This window comes from Heterodontus francisci, chromosome 34 (genome assembly GCF_036365525.1).
Source record: "Heterodontus francisci isolate sHetFra1 chromosome 34, sHetFra1.hap1, whole genome shotgun sequence".
NCBI lineage: Eukaryota > Metazoa > Chordata > Chondrichthyes > Heterodontiformes > Heterodontidae > Heterodontus > Heterodontus francisci.
The window spans coordinates 5,816,260-5,832,587 of NC_090404.1; the positions used below are offsets into that span (position 1 = coordinate 5,816,260).

Below are 16,328 nucleotides of genomic sequence, written 5' to 3' on the forward strand. Positions count from 1 at the left end.
CATGCCACAAAGGACATCCTCTGTGACTGTCGGGCTCTATCCTTCCAATTACTTTCTGACCTCCCAGTCAACTACATCATCCTCCAACGCCTCTCTCCACTGTCCAGCTGAGTGGGACTGACCTCACTTGGTTCCACTCAAACCTATCCAATCGTAACCAAAGAATCTCTAGCGATGGCTTTTCTTTCCACCCAGTTACCTTTGGAGTCTCCCAAGGATCTATCGATGGCCCCTTCTATCCTTCATCTATCTGCTGCCCTGTGGTGCCATCATCCAAAGACATGACATCAGGTTCTACTGTACACTGCTGACACTCATCTCTACTTCACCACCACCTCTCTTGACCCCTCCAGTGCTTCTGTATTGTCAGCCTGCTTGTCTATTCTAATGCTCTTCTCACTGACCTCCACCCTGCTTAAACTTGAGCTCATCCAAACTCTGCTGCCTTTTACCCAAACCATCACAAAGTCCCACTCATCCATCACTACTGTGCTCACTGACCTACAATGGCTCCAGGTCCACCAATGCCTCCAGTTTAAAATACTCTTCTCTGGTTCAAATCCCTTCAAGGCCTCACTCCTCCCTATATCTGTAACCTGCTCCAGCCCTACAACGCTCATAGAACTCTGCATTCCTCCAAGTCTGGCCTCTTACACATCCCTTACTCTCTCTGTCCCATTGGCTGCACCTTCAGTTATTGGCCCAAAGCTATGGAATTTCCTCCCTATATCTCTCTGCCAGTCCACATCTTTCCTCCTTTAAGACCCTCTTAAAAACCTACATCTTTGACCAAGCTTTTAGTCAGCCCTCCTAATATCCCCTTCTTTAGCTCAGTGTCAATTTTTGTCTGATTTGTCAGTTTAAGCTTCTGAGATGCACCTTGGGACACCTTCCAACCTTAAAGGTGCAATGTAGATGACAGTTGTTTTTAAAATCACATTACAACAGACTGGGAAGCTGGTATTAAAATAATATCTGGGTACATGGAGTTCGGTTGCAGATCAGCCATGATCTCATTGAATGGCAGAACAGGCTCGAGGGGCTAAATGGCCGACTCCTGTTTCCATGTCCCTAATAAACATGGAGTCAAACACAGCTGATGAATGGAAAGTCATGGGACAACTGGGGAGAAGGCAGTGCAACAGGAAACCAGCACTTGAGTAGAGTTAGAGAGTGGGAGAAAGTACATAGGAACTGAGGTAGGCCATAATATGAGTTATCAACATAAACAAACACCAACTGCCAGAATGAACATTGTTCAGTCCTGGATGTGATTAACAGCAGCAATAACAGCAAAATGCAATCCCCTGCAGTCACTTGTGAAACTGCTGGTGTAGCAGATGGGATGGCCGAGTGAATCCCTTCCCTCACACAGAGCAGGTGAATGGCCTCTCCCCAGTGTGAACTCGCTGGTGTGCCAGAAGGTTGGCCGATTGTTTAAATCCCTTCCCACACTCTGAACAGGTGAATGGCCTCTCCCCAGTGTGAACTCGCTGGTGAGCTAGAAGGTTGGATGATTGTTTAAATCTCTTCCCACACTCTGAGCAGGTGAATGGCCTCTCCCCAGTGTGAACTCGCTGGTGTGCCAGAAGGTTGGACGACTGTTTAAATCCCTTCCCACACTCTGAACAGGTGAATGGCCTCTCCCCAGTATGAACTCGCTGGAGTTGCAGGAGGTTAGACAATTGCTTAAATCCCTTCTCACACAGGCAGCAGATGAATGGCCTCTCCCCATTGTGACACCGCCGATGAATTTCCAGTTCAGATGGGCAACTGAATCCCTTCCTACAGTCCCCACATTTCCACGGTTTCTCTGTGGTGCGGGTGTCTTTGTGTCTCTCCATGTTGGATGATCAGTTCCAGCCTTAGCCACACAGAGAAGACATGTACGGTTTATTTCCACTGTGAATGGTGCAACTTTTTTTTCAGGCTGTTAAAGCTCTTTCCATAGTCAGTGCACTGGAACACTCTCACTCGGGTATCTATGTCTCAGTACTTTTCCAGTCACACTGATGTTTGAAATCCTTTCCCACTGACAGAAAACACAAATATTTCTTCTTCCACATTCAACGGCTAAGGATATTGAGGTCCTGATGAATCGATTGACTCTGTCAGATCTTGACGTGATGTTTGATTCGAGTTTGAGTCTGCAAATCCCCCTCTTTTAAAACTCTGTAAAAGGAGTTTATAAAAGTCATCACTATCAGTACAGGATAGAAATTCTGAACAGACAATTCTAGTTTCTTTTCTTTTTTTTATTTATTTTGAGATACAGCATTGAAACAGCCCTTCGGCCCACTGAGTCCGTGCCGACCAACAACCACCCATTTATACTCACCCTACAGTAATCCCATATTCCCTATCACCTACCTACACTAGGGGCAATTTACAACGGCCAATTTACCTATCGACCTGCAAGTCTTTGGATGTGGGAGGAAACCGGAGCACCCGGCAAAACTCACACAGACACAGGGAGAACTTGCAAACTCTGCACAGGCAGTACCCAGAATCGAACCCAGGTCCCTGGAGCTGTGAGGCTGCGGTGCTAACCACTGCGCCACCACAAAGCAATACCCTCTGTCTCTGGGTTACTAGTCCAATGACAATACCACCACGCCACCACTTCCTCCTCATATGTTCTATGGAACATTTTTTCCTCTCTTGTTCCCCAAAGCTGTAAATCCCCGTCCCACACACTCTCCCCCCTCCCTGTGCTGAAATCCAAAGCCATCGCAGCATTGGCGCCATTTCTTTCCTCCACTACCAGTTTTCTCCCTCCCTCTACTGTGACTGGGTTGAGTTCTTCAGTCCCTGTGTGCAGAGTGAGAATCAAATCAATGATTTTCTCTCCTGGTCAGTGGGACCCCGAAGCCCCGCCTACTCACGGTGTCGTCTCAGACTGCGCATGCGCTCTGCTCGCGCTCAACCAAGATGGCGGCCGTTACTCGGGCCTGTTCTCGGGAAAAAGCTCCGGAGCAGCAAACGCGGCACCTGAAGGTTCTGATTCGCGGATTGCGGCCTACACCAGGTACTTCGAAAGCCTCCCCGCCAACCCGCAGGCTCCATTCCTCCATTCCTCCCCTGCACCCCGCCGACTCTCACCCGCTGCAAAAGCGTCTCTGGTACTCGCACCGCTCAGATCAAAGTGACACTGCGCATGCTCTAGATACAGTCAGCCCCTGCACTGATCTCCTGTCCTGTGGAAAGGGCACATTTATTGTTCCTTGGAATTCTGGGGAGCAGATTCGCCTTTGGCAGACTCCGTAATCGATTGAAAAATAATTTTCCGTGATCCTATTGCGATGAAATTAAGACAACATTAGCACAGAAACCCAAGTTCAAGGGCTCTGGGCTATGCTCCAGGTCTGGATATGATGCTCGTGCTGTTGGGGAGAGTTTAAACTAAATTGGCAGGAGGTTGGGAACTTCACAGGGAAGAAAACAAAACTAGTAACAGGAAGTAGAGAAATAGTAAACGAAATTGGAAGGCAGGAGAGATGATGGCAAACATCAACTAGGATCGGAATGAGGAATAAAGTTTATTCAAAGTTAAGGGCACTCTATCTGAATGTACGCAGTATTCGAAACAAGGTAGATGATTTGAAGGCACAAATAGAGGTAAATGGGTATGACTTATTTGCCATTACGGAAATGTGGCTACAGGATGACCAGGACTGGGAACTGAATATTCAGGGATGGTCGTCATTTAGGAGGGATAGGCTGAAGGGATAAGGAGGTGGGGTAGCACTGTTAATAAGGGCCGAGATCAGTACATTAGTGAGAGAGGATCTTAGATCAAAGGAGCAAGATGTAAAATCAGTTTGGGTGGAGCTAAGGAACAGCAATGGGCAGAAAACATTGGTGGGAGTTGTTTATAGGCCACCAAACTGTAGTGGTAATGTTGGGCATGGTATAAATCAGGAAATTAGAGCTGCATGTAGTATGGGCAATACAGTAATAATGGGCGGCTTCAATTTACATATAGATTGGGCAAATCTAATTAGCAGTATTGTTATGGAGGATGAATTGCTGGAGTGTGTACAACATGGGTTTCTGGTGCAGTCTGTTGAAGAACCAACTAGGGATGGCATATTTTAGGTTTAGTATTATGTAACGGGAAAGGGTTAATTAATAACCTTGCTGTAAAGGAGCCATTAGGAAATCTTCTTCTTCTTCTTTCGCCTTCTTGTCTCGAGAGACAATGGGTAAGCGCCTGGAGGTGATCAGTGGTTTGTGAAGCAGCGCCTGGAGTGTCTATAAAGGCCAATTCTAGAGTGATAGACTCTTCCACAGGTGCTGCAGATAAAATTGGTTGTCGGGGCTGTTACACAGTTGGCTCTCTCCTTGCACTGTCACAGGACTTCATGTCGCATTTGCAGACGTCTTTAAAGCTGAGACATAGACAGCCGGTGGGTCTGATACCAGTGACGAGCTCACTGTACAATGTGTCCTTGGGGATCCTGCCATCTTCCATGCAGCTCACATGGTCAAGCCATCTCAAGCGCCGCTGGCTCAGTAGTATGTATATGCTGGGGATGTTGGCCGCCTCAAGGACTTCTGTGTTGGAGATGCGGTCTTGCCACCTGATGCCAAGGATTCTCCGGAGGCAGTGAAGATGGAATGAATTGAGACGTCACTCTTGGCTGACATATGTTGTCCAGGCCTCGCTGCCATAGAGCAAGGTACTGAGGACACAGTCTTGACACACTCAGACTTTTGTGTTCTGTGTCAGTGCGCCATTTTCCCACACTCTCTTGGCCAGTCTGGATACAGCAGTGGACACCTTTCCCATGCGCTTGTTGATTTCTGCATCGAGAGACAGGTTACTGGTGATAGTTGAGCCTCGGTAGGTGAACTCTTGAACCACTTCCAGAGCGTGGTCGCCAATATTGATGGATGGAGCATTTCTGACGTCCTGTCCCATGATGTTCATTTTCTTGAGGCTGATGGTTAGGCCAAATTCGTTGCAGGTAGCCGCAATCCTGTCGATGAGACTCTGCAGACACTCTTCTGTGTGGGATGTTACTGCAGCATCGTCAGCAAAGAGGAGTTCCCTGATGAGGACCTTCCATACTTTTCTCAAGATAGTAGCCCTTCGTTTTGCAAGCTGGAACGTCAGAACTATGTGTCCGGGCCTATGGGAAGACCTTACACAAATCAACGATTCTCAGAAGACAGCCATCATTAACGACGAGCTGAGTAGACTCAATGTGGACATTGCAGCACTTCAGGAGACACATCTCCCTGCGAGCGCATCTCTAAGAGAGCAAGACTACACCTTCTTCTGGCAGGGTAGGGATCCTGAAGAGCCAAGACAGCATGGAGTGGGCTTCGCCATCAAAAACTCTTTGCTCAGCATGATAGAGCCACCTTCAAATGGCTTGGAACGCATACGGTCCATCCGACTGCTCACCACCTCTGGTCCAGTACACCTACTCAGCATCTATGCTCCAACACTCTGCTCCCCACCTGAAGTTAAAGACCAGTTCTACGAGGAACTCCATAATATCATTAGTAGCATTCCGAATACCGAACACCTATTCCTGCTGGGGGACTTTAACACCAGGGTTGGGGCTGACCATGACTCATGGCCCTCCTGTCTTGGGCGCTATGGCATTGGAAGGATGAATGAGAATGGACAGAGACTGCTGCAGTTGTGTACCTTTCACAAACTCTGTATCACCAACTCGTTCTTTCATACTAAACCCTGTTAACAGGTTTCATGGAGGCACCCAAGATCACATCATTGGCACCAGCTGGACCTCATCGTCACAAGGTGAGCCTCTTTAAACAGCGTTCAAATCACACACAGCTTCCACAGTGCGGACTGCGACACCAACCACTCCCTGGTGTGCAGCAAGGTTAGACTCAAACCAAAGAAGCTACATCACTCCAAGCAGAAGGGCCGCCCGCGCAGCAACAATAACAGAATTTCTTATCCACAGCTGTTACATAAGTTTCTAAAGTCACTTGAAAAAGCCCTTAAAACACTCCTACAGGGGATGCAGAGACCAAGTGGGCCCACATCAGAGACACCATCTATGACTCAGCAATGACCACCTATGGCAAACGTGAGAAGCAGAATGCAGACTGGTTTCAATCTCACTTTGAAGAGCTGGTACCTGTCATAGCCACGAAGCACATTGCACTGCTGAACTACAAGAAAGCCCCCAGTGAGTTAACATCCGTAGCACTTAAAGCAGCCAGAAGTGCTGCACAAAAAACAGCCAGGCACTGCGCAAATGACTACTGGCAACACCTATGCAGTCGTATTCAGCTGGTCTCCAACACCGGAAATATCAGAGGAATGTACGATGGCATTAAGAGAGCTTTTGGGCCAACCATCAAGAAGATCGCCCCCCTCAAATCTAAATCAGGGGACACAATCACTGACCAACGCAAACAAATGGACCGCTGGGTGGAGCACTACCTAGAACTGTACTCCAGGGAAAATGTTGTCACTGAGACCGCCCTCAATGCAGCCCAGTCTCTGCCAGTCATGGATGAGCTGGACGAACAGCCAACAAAATCGGAACTCAGTGATGCCATTGATTCTCTAGCCAGTGGAAAAGCCCCTGGGAAGGACAGCATTACCCCTGAAATAATCAAGAGTGCTAAGCCTGCTATACTGTCAGCACTCCATGAACTGCTTTGCCTGTGCTGGGATGAGGGAGCAGTACCCCAGGACATGCGCGATGCCAATATCGTCACCCTCCATAAGAACAAGAGATCCACCATTGACATGCTGTTCTCCCTTCACCAGCTACAGGAGAAATGCCGCAAACAACAGATGCCCCTCTACATTGCTTTCATAGATCTCACCAAAGCCTTTGACCTCGTCAGCAGACGTGGTCTCTTCAAACTACTAGCAAAGATTGGATGTCCACCAAAGCTACTAAGTATCATCACCTCATTCCATGACAATATGAAAGGCACAATTCAGCATAGCAGCGCCTCCTCAGACCCCTTTCCTATCCTGAGTGGTGTGAAACAGGACTGTGTTCTTGCACCTACACTGTTTTGGATCTTCTTCTCCCTGCTGCTCTCACATGCGTTCAAGTCTTCAGAAGAAGGAATTTTCCTCCACACAAGATCAGATGCCAGGTTGTTCAACCTTGCCCGTCTTAGAGCGAAGACCAAAGTACGGAAGGTCCTCATCATGGGAACTCCTCTTTGCTGACAATTAGGAAATAGTGACCACAATATGATAGAATTCTACATGAAGTTTGAAAGAGATATAGTTTATTCTGAAACTAGGGTCTTAAATCTGAACAAAGGAAACTATGAGGGTATGAGGGACAAGTTGGCTATGGTGGATTGGGAAAACACATCAAAAGTTTGATGGTAGACAGGCAATGGCTAGTATATAAAGACGTATTACACAGTTTACAACAAATATACAATTCTCTAAGACACAAAAATGCAACAGGAAAGGTGAATCGACCGTGGGTAACAAAATAAGTTAAGGAATGCATTAGGTCAAAGGAAATGGCTAATAAAGTCGCCAGAAAAAGTGGTAATCCCGGGGATTGGGAGCAATTTACAGTCCAACAAAGGAGGACAAAGAAACTGATAAAGAAAGGGAAAAGAGATTATGAATCGAAGCAAGCTAGAAACATAAAGGCAAACTGTAAAAGCTTCTTGAGGTATGTGAAAAGGAAACAATTAGCAAGGACAAACGTGGGTCTATTGCAGGGGGAGGCAAAAGTGTTTGTGGTGGAGAATGAGGAAATGGCAGAGAGACTAAACATTACTTTTTGTCTGTCTTCACGAAGGAAGGCATAGAAAATCTCCCAGAAATAAAAGGGAACCAAGGGACTTGTAAAAATGAGGAACTGAAAGTAATTAGTACCAATAAAGAGGTAATACTCGAAAAATTAATTGCATTGAAAGTTGATAAATCCCCTGGACCAGATGAGCTATATTCCAGAGTGTTGAAGGAGGTGGTTAAAGAGAAACTGGATTTATTGTGAGTTATCTTTCAAAATTCTAAAGATTCTGGAAGACTTCCTGCTGACTGGAAAGTAGCAAATGGAAACCCCACTGTTTAAGAGAGAAGTGAAAGAGAAAACTGAGAACTATAGACCTGTTAGTTCGACGTAAGGAGTAAAATGTTGGAATCTATCATAAAGGATGAGATAACTGGACACTTGGAAAATAATTATAAGATTGGCAGAGTTAAAATGGATTTGTGAAAGGGAAATCATGTTTGACAAACACATTGGAGTTTTTAGAGAGTGTTACTTGCAGCAGAGATAAAAGCGAAACAGTGACTCCTGACAATGTAGCCAAGCGCTGACATCATCAGTGCATTCCCAGACATGCACCTGCAAATCGATTTCTTCCAGCAAATATGGTGCTGCACATGCACAGCCTACACGAGCACCTGGCTTGCCAGGACTAATTCACGCATGTGCGTGAAAACATCATCGTGTGAAGTGGGAGGGAGTGGGGGAAGAAGGGGGAGGGCGTGAAGAGGAAGAAGTTGGAGGGTGTGAAGGGGAAGAAGTGGGAGGGTGTGAAGGGGAAGACGTGGGAGGGTGTGAAGGGGAAGAAGTGGGAGGGTGTGAAGGGGAAAAAGTGGGAGGGTGTGAAGGGGAAAAAGTGGGAGGGTGTGAAGGGGAAAAAGTGGGAGGGTGTGAAGGGGAAAAAGTGGGAGGGTGTGAAGGGGAAAAAGTGGGAGGGTGTGAAGGGGAAAAAGTGGGAGGGTGTGAAGGGGAAAAGGTGGGAGGGTGTGAAGGGGAAAAAGTGGGAGGGTGTGAAGGGGAAAAAGTGGGAGGGTGTGAAGGGGAAAAAGTGGGAGGGTGTGAAGGGGAAGAAGTGGGAGGGTGTGAAGGGGAAGAAGTGGGAGGGTGTGAAGGGGAAGAAGTGGGAGGGTGTGAAGGGGAAGAAGTGGGAGGGTGTGAAGAGGAAGAAGTGGGAGGGTGTGAAGGGGAAGAAGTGGGAGGGTGTGAAGGGGAAGAAGTGGGAGGGTGTGAAGGGGAAGAAGTGGGAGGGTGTGAAAAGGCAGAAGTGGGAGGGTGTGAAGGGGAAGAGGTGGGAGGGTGTGAAAGGGCAGAAGTGGGAGGGTGTGAAGGGGACGAAGTGGGAGGGTGTGAAGGGGACGAAGTGGGAGGGTGTGAAGGGGACGAAGTGGGAGGGTGTGAAGGGGAAGAAGTGGGAGGGTGTGATGGGGAAGAAGTGGGAGGGTGTGATGGGGAAGAAGTGGGAGGGTGTGATGGGGAAGAAGTGGGAGGGTGTGATGGGGAAGAAGTGGGAGGGTGTGAAGGGGAATAAGTGGGAGGGTGTGAAGGGGAAGAAGTGGGAGGGTGTGAAGGGGAAGAAGTGGGAGGGTGTGAAAGGGAAGAAGTGGGAGGGTGTGAAGGGGAAGAAGTGGGAGGGTGTGAAAGGGAAGAAGTGGGAGGGTGTGAAAGGGGGAAAGTGGGAGGGTGCGAAGGGGAGGAAGTGGGAGGGTGCGAAGGGGAGGAAGTGGGAGGGTGCGAAGGGGAAGAAGTGGGAGGGTGCGAAGGGGAAGAAGTGGGAGGGTGCGAAGGGGAAGAAGTGGGCGGGTGCGAAGGGGAAGAAGTGGGCGGGTGTGAAGGGGAAGAAGTGGGAGGGTGTGAAGGGGAAGAAGTGGGAGGGTGTGAAGAGGAAGCAGTGGGAGGGTGTGAAGGGGAAGAAGTGGGAGGGTGTGAAGGGGAAGAAGTGGGAGGGTGTGAAAAGGCAGAAGTGGGAGGGTGTGAAGGGGAAGAGGTGGGAGGGTGTGAAAGGGCAGAAGTGGGAGGGTGTGAAGGGGACGAAGTGGGAGGGTGTGAAGGGGACGAAGTGGGAGGGTGTGAAGGGGAAGAAGTGGGAGGGTGTGATGGGGAAGAAGTGGGAGGGTGTGATGGGGAAGAAGTGGGAGGGTGTGAAGGGGAAGAAGTGGGAGGGTGTGAAGGGGAAGAAGTAGGAGGGTGCGAAGGGGAAGAAGTGGGAGGGTGCGAAGGGGAAGAAGTGGGAGGGTGCGAAGGGGAAGAAGTGGGAGGGTGCGAAGGGGAAGAAGTGGGAGGGTGCGAAGGGGAAGAAGTGGGCGGGTGCGAAGGGGAAGAAGTGGGCGGGTGTGAAGGGGAAGAAGTGGGAGGATGTGAAGGGGAAGAAGTGGGCGGGTGTGAAGGGAAAGAAGTGGGAGGGTGTGAAGGGGAAGAAGTGGGAGGGTGCGAAGGGGAAGAAGTGGGAGGGTGCGAAGGGGAAGAAGTGGGAGGGTGTGAAGGGGAAGAAGTGGGTGGGTGTGAAGGGGAAGAAGTGGGAGGGTGTGAAGGGGAAGAAGTGGGAGGGTGTGAAGGGGAGTTAATGAATGATCAATGTACTCTAAGAATGAAATTATATTATGCTCGCACATTTGATTATGTAATAGTAATGTTTAAATTGTGCTTCCTTTAACATTACATTGCTTATGCTTTTGCTTTGAAAATGACATTGTAATTGCGCAAGTGTACTACCTAAGAGACATGAGAGTGTGAGATCCCTTGGACATAGCCCTGCAGGATCAAAGTGGGGACTGTAGACCCAGTAAAAACACACACAGAAAAAACACATAAGAACTTAATTAAAACAAAGGGGCTAGTCACACAACAATGAACAGTGTGTTGAAGCGGGATGAGTAGAAAGGTGCACAGCACACAGATCGTCGAGGAATTCTGGATAGTATGGAAAAGATGTTGAGGAGGATCCCAGACACAGTCCGTGCACGTATCAGATAAAGGGAGTTGGCATGGACACCAGATATGGTTAAACGCATAATAGACACTGGGAAACTGTGAAGTTTTGAACAGGTTCTCACTGAGCCAAATAAGGAATTATCATTATGTCATTATACCAGACCCCTATGGGTAAGTAAGAGGGGAGGGTCTTAGAAACAAGATTTAACCCCTGACTGAAACTGAGGAAGGTACGAGAACCCTGGGGAATAACACTCGAGAAGATCCCTGAGCCAGGGGCTCAGAGAACAGAAGAGCAGCCACAAGACTGTTCACCTCGTGTCTTGACGGGTAGTATATTGTGCAAGTAGTGACTTAGCAGTTGGCAGGAAAAAAGACAGAAGCGCAAGGGGAGAGCCAACTGTGTAACAGCCCCAACAAACAAATTTTTCTGCAGCACCTGTGGAAGAGCCTGTCACTCTAGAATTGGCCTTTATAGCTACTCCAGGCGCTGCTCCACACACTACTGACCACCCCCAGGCACTTACCCATTGTCTCTCAAGATAAGAAGGCCAAAGAAGAAGAAGAAGAAAAAGAAGTGAGAGCTTGTACTTGATGAGTTTTGATACTGTACAAGTAGTGAGAGCTTGTACTTGATTTAGTGTGTGAATAAAATATTGATATACCTTTCACCAATCGGATTCCGTGGGTTCTTTAAGAGTAAGTGTGTGTTAGGCACAACAGGATTCAGTTGCCGGTCTGAGCTGGAAATTCATCAGCGGAGTCATACTGGGGAGAGACCATTGATTTGCTGCCTGTGTGACAAGGGATTTAAGCAATTGTCGAACCTTCTGGCACACCAGCGAGTTCACACTGGGGAGAGGCCATTCACCTGCTCAGAGTGCGGGAAGGGATTTAAGCAATTGTCGAACCTTCTGGCACACCAGCGAGTTCACACTGGGGAGAGGCCATTCACCTGCTCAGAGTGCGGGAAGGGATTTAAGCAATTGTCCAACCTTTTGGCACACCAGCGAGTTCACACTGGGGAGAGACTCACTGTTCTGTCTGAGGGAAGGGATTCACTCAGTCATCCCATCTGCTGATGGTTGCAGTTTGCTGTTATTGCTGCTGTTAATCGCATCCAGGACTGAACCATGTTCATCCTGACTGTTGGTGTTTGTTTATGTTGATAATAACTCGTATTATGGCCTGCTCCATTTCCTATGTACTTTCTCGCCAGACATCTCCCACTCTCTAATTCTGCTCAAGTGCTGATTTCCTGTTGCACTGCCTTCTCCCCAGTTCTCCCATGACTTTCCATTCATCAGCTGTGTTTGACTCCATGTTTATTAGGGACATGGAAACAGGAGTCAGCCATTTAGCCCCTCGAGCCTGTTCTGCCATTCAATGAGATTATGTCTGATCTGCAACCTAACTCCATGTACCCAGATATTCGTTTAATACCAGCTTCTCCAGTCTGTTGTAATGTGATTTTAAAAACAACTGTCATCTACATTGCACATTTAAGGTTGGAAGGTGTCCCAAGGTGCATCTCAGAAGCTTAAACTGACAAGTCAGACAAAAATTGACACTGAGCTAAAGAAGGGGATATTAGGAGGGCTGACTAAAAGCTTGGTCAAAGATGTAGGTTTTTAGGAGGGTCTTAAAGGAGGAGAGATGTCGACTGGCAGAGAGATGTAGGGAGGGAACTCCAGAGCTTAGAGCCAATGACTGAAGGCACAGCCAATGGGACAGAGAGTGAGGGATGTGTAAGAGGCAAGAGGTGGAGGAATGCAGAGTTCTCTGAGGGTTGTACAGCTGGAGGAGGTTCCAGATATAGGGAGGGGTGAGGCCTTGAAGGATTTGAACCCGAGAAGAGAATTTTAAAATGGAGGCATTGGTGGCCCTGGAGCCATTGTAGGTCAGTGAGCACAGTAGTGATGGATGAGTGGGACTTTGTGATGGCTGAGGTAAAAGGCAGCAGAGTTTGGATGAGCTCAAGTTTAAGCAGGGTGGAGGTCAGTGAGAAGAGCATTAGAATAGACAAGCAGGCTGACAACACAGAAGCACTGGAGGGGTCAAGAGAGATGGTGGTGAGGTAGAGATGGTTGTCATCAGTATACATGTGGAACGTGATGTCATGTCTTCGGATGATGGCACTTTGGGGTAGCAGATAGATGAGGGATAGAAGGGGCCATCAATAGATCCTTGGGAGACTCCAAAGGTAATGGGGTGAGAAGAGAAGCCATTGCTAGAGATTCTTTGGCTCTGATTGGATAGGTCTGAGTGGAGCCAAGTGAGGTCAGTCTCACTCAGCTAGACAGTGGAGGAGAGGCCTTGGAGGATAGTGTGGTTGACTGGGAGGTCAGGAAGTATGAGGAGGGATAGTGTCCCACAGTCACAGAGGATGTCCTTTGTGGATTCGAGCTGTTTCAGTGCTGTGGTAGGGATGGAAACCTGATTGGAAAGGTTCACACGTGGAGCTACGGGAAAGGTGGGCACGGATTTGGGAGGAATAAAGACATTCAGTGACTTTGGAGAGGAATGAGAGGTTGAAGATGAGGTGGTAGTTTACAAGGACAGAGGGGTTGAGGGTGATGGTTTTGAGGAGGTGGGTGATGATGACAGTTTTAAAAGGGAGTAGGAAATACCTGAGGAAAGGGAACTGTTTACAATGGCAGTTAGCACGAGGGCCAGGAAGGGAAGTTGGTTGATCAGTTTAGTGGGAATGGGGTGAAAGAGAAGGAGGTGGGTCTCATGGATACGATGAGCTCAGAGAGGACATGATGGGAGAGAAACTAGAGAAAGACACAGGTTCAGGGTGAGGGAAGAGGGAACCTCGGGGGATGTTTGACTTGGTGGAGAAGAGGAGGATGCAGCTGAATGGATGGTCTCAGTGTTAGTGACAAAGAAATCCATGAGCTCCTTGAACTTGTTTGAGTTCAGGTGAGAGAGGTTTAAGGAGACGGTGGTGGAGAAATGAAGCTGGGGTTATCTTTGCTTTCAAGAATGATCCTGAAATAATGAGCAGTTTTGGCAGAGGAGAGCAGGGCCAGATAGAGTTTGATGTGTGGTGCAGCTGGCTCTGGTAATGAATGGCTAAACCAGTTGTGGGCCAGTTATGTTCAAATCTGAGTTCCTTAGACTTGAGAAAGTGAAGATGGGGGAGTGACAAAGGTGGGAGAGAGTCAGGGTTTTACTGAGGGTAAGGGGTCAGAGGTTGAGGGAGTGATTGAGCAGATCGTCAGTTGCAGAAGTATTGTGACAAATGGACAGCCAATGGGGAGACAGTTGAGAGTTTGAAAGAGCAGTTGTAAGTGACTCAGGGAGAGTTTTTTCCAGGATGGACACAGAAGGAAGGGGAATGTGAAAGGTGACGGATACAAGGCAGTGAACAGAGATGGCTTTGCCTTGATTAAGAGCATGACAAGGTCAAGGTGATACTTGGGGTTTTCTGCTTTTCACCACGTATCCCATGATTTTTTTAAAGAGAAGAAAAATCAATGTATTTGAATAAACCTCAAAATAAACACTGAAAATATCAACATTTAATACTGAAAATGTTACTGATACTCAGCTGAGCTGTAGTCATTTTATGTTTGTGTTTTTCTCAATGTTGGTTTCAGTATTCTGGATATCATTAGGTGTATAACAGTGTGACCTTTCATGAGGACTGGAGGATAATAACTGGAACTTGACTGAAATAATTAGACACAGATTAATGGCCTCAGCTGTACAGAATGATGTTGCTTTAAAGGCAATAATACTGCAGTTGTATCCAGCAGTAGTTGAACTTCCCTGTACACCACATCCAGGCTCGGAGTTTCCTCGGCATTTTCACACAGAGAGACGTGCAGTGTGGGCACAAACAACTTACGAAGCTTTAAACATAGCGCGGACTGGAGTGGAATTGAGATTGTGCTGACGAGAGGAAACTCCAGGCCCGAGTCTCAGACTGCACTCTGGAAATCAGCTGGTTATTTTTGTAACTGATGCCACTTCCAGTTTGTAATGTGAGAATCAGAACCCACTGAACTCAAATCAAATGTTTTCAATGTAAGATTTGTTGTTTCTGATTATTGGCGCGGTGAATGGTTGTGAATTGGTTACAATCAAATATTAAATTGAACTGGTTTTCCTTTTCTTCCAAAGTGACCAACTGGAAGTTGGAAGTGGTTTGTTAATAGTAAAAAGCAGAATTCTGCAGAGGTCTTGTCTGGGACCCTGGTATTTGTACAATTCATTTCAAATAAGAAATACAGCACAGGGGGCTTACAGTTTTCTGGAATTTACTGATTGGAGCAAACTGGACTTATGGGACCAGCATAAGAGGGATCCAAGTGATGGATAAATTCATCTATTAACACACATTGAACAGTCAATGTGAAATATATATACAAGAAATAATTGAATTAAAGAAAAGATGGTTTAGGATAGGTCTGATCACATTATTTTACAACAGGGTTGTCCAATATATGGCCGCGGGCCAGGATCCAGCCTACCAAATCTGGCCTGCAGACCGTTCCTTATCCTCACTATGACTGAAGATGACTGCAGACCCTTTGTCTTCTTCTTACAGAGCAGCCTTTTTAAAAACACCCCACTGTCAGTTTCACAGCCAACAGCTGCTAACATCTGGAATAACAGTTTCCCAACAGACCCAGGGGTTTTCCAGCGGGTTCTGACTTTTTTTTAAAGCCCGCCAGAAGGGGGAGAGACACACAGAGAGGGGGGACACTGAGCAGGGAGTGGGGAACACTGGAGACACGGGGTGGAGATAGATGGGAGGTGAGATAGAGAGGGTGGGAGGAGAGAGACAGAGGGCGGAGAAGGAGACAGAGAAAGGGAGGAGGAGACAGTGAGAGAGGCAGACAGTGGGGGAGAGAGAGATGGGTGGGGGGAAGAGAATCCAAGAGTCATTTACTTACAATACAGAAGGAGGCCATTTTGTTCATCCAGCCCATGCCAGCTCTCCACAGAGCTATGCAGTCAGTCCCACTTTCTGGTTCAATCCCCGTAGCTCTGCAAGTCTATTTCTCTCAGGTGACCATCCAACTTCCTCTTGAAGTCATTGATCGTCTCCACTTCCACCACCCTTGTGGGCTGCGAGTTTCAGGTCATTACCAGCCATTGCATAAAAAAGTGCGGCCCTCCGCCAGAAAAGGTTGGACAATCCTGCTTTACAACAATACACAGTGAGAGAGTTTCGAGAGTCCTTTCAGCCCTCAGATAATTCAACTGTCAGCTGTGACTTGGAGTTGATGAAGTGTCTGTAAGGTTGTGGAAAACTGTGATATACCCTGAGATTTTCAGAAGGAAAAAGATAGGAATATTAATCCGAGTCAACTTCAGGAGACATCGGTCTGATCACAGTTCCAACTCACAAGTACAGTGACCATAGCAGTCTTGTGACCAATGTTGCCTTTTCTTCACCCTCTGTCCCCAGCTCAAGGTGGATTCTTCCCCCTCCCTCCAATTTCACACTGACACTCCTTCCCCCTCCCTCCAATTTCATACTGACACTCCTTCCCCCTCCCTCCAATTTCATACTGACACTCCTTCCCCCTCCCTCCAATTTCATACTGACACTCCTTCCCCCTCCCTCCAATTTCATACTGACACTCCTTCCACCTCCCTCCAATTTCATACTGACACTCCTTCCCCCTCCCTCCA

General features: G+C 47.6%; 1 protein-coding gene across 1 annotated transcript in view; it reads right to left on the minus strand.

Annotated features, from left to right (window-relative positions):
- LOC137348548 (zinc finger protein 91-like) overlaps positions 1-16,328 on the minus strand; it is a 103,481-nt gene that overhangs the window by 71,367 nt on the left and 15,786 nt on the right. The window contains exons 2-5 of the mRNA XM_068013849.1: positions 15,584-15,955; positions 1,372-2,172; positions 1,188-1,264; positions 782-897 (exon numbers count right to left, since the gene is read on the minus strand). Of these exons, the coding sequence (XP_067869950.1) occupies positions 782-897; positions 1,188-1,264; positions 1,372-1,844 (666 nt within the window). The 5' untranslated portion in view covers positions 1,845-2,172; positions 15,584-15,955. The remainder of the gene's footprint in view (positions 1-781; positions 898-1,187; positions 1,265-1,371; positions 2,173-15,583; positions 15,956-16,328) is intronic.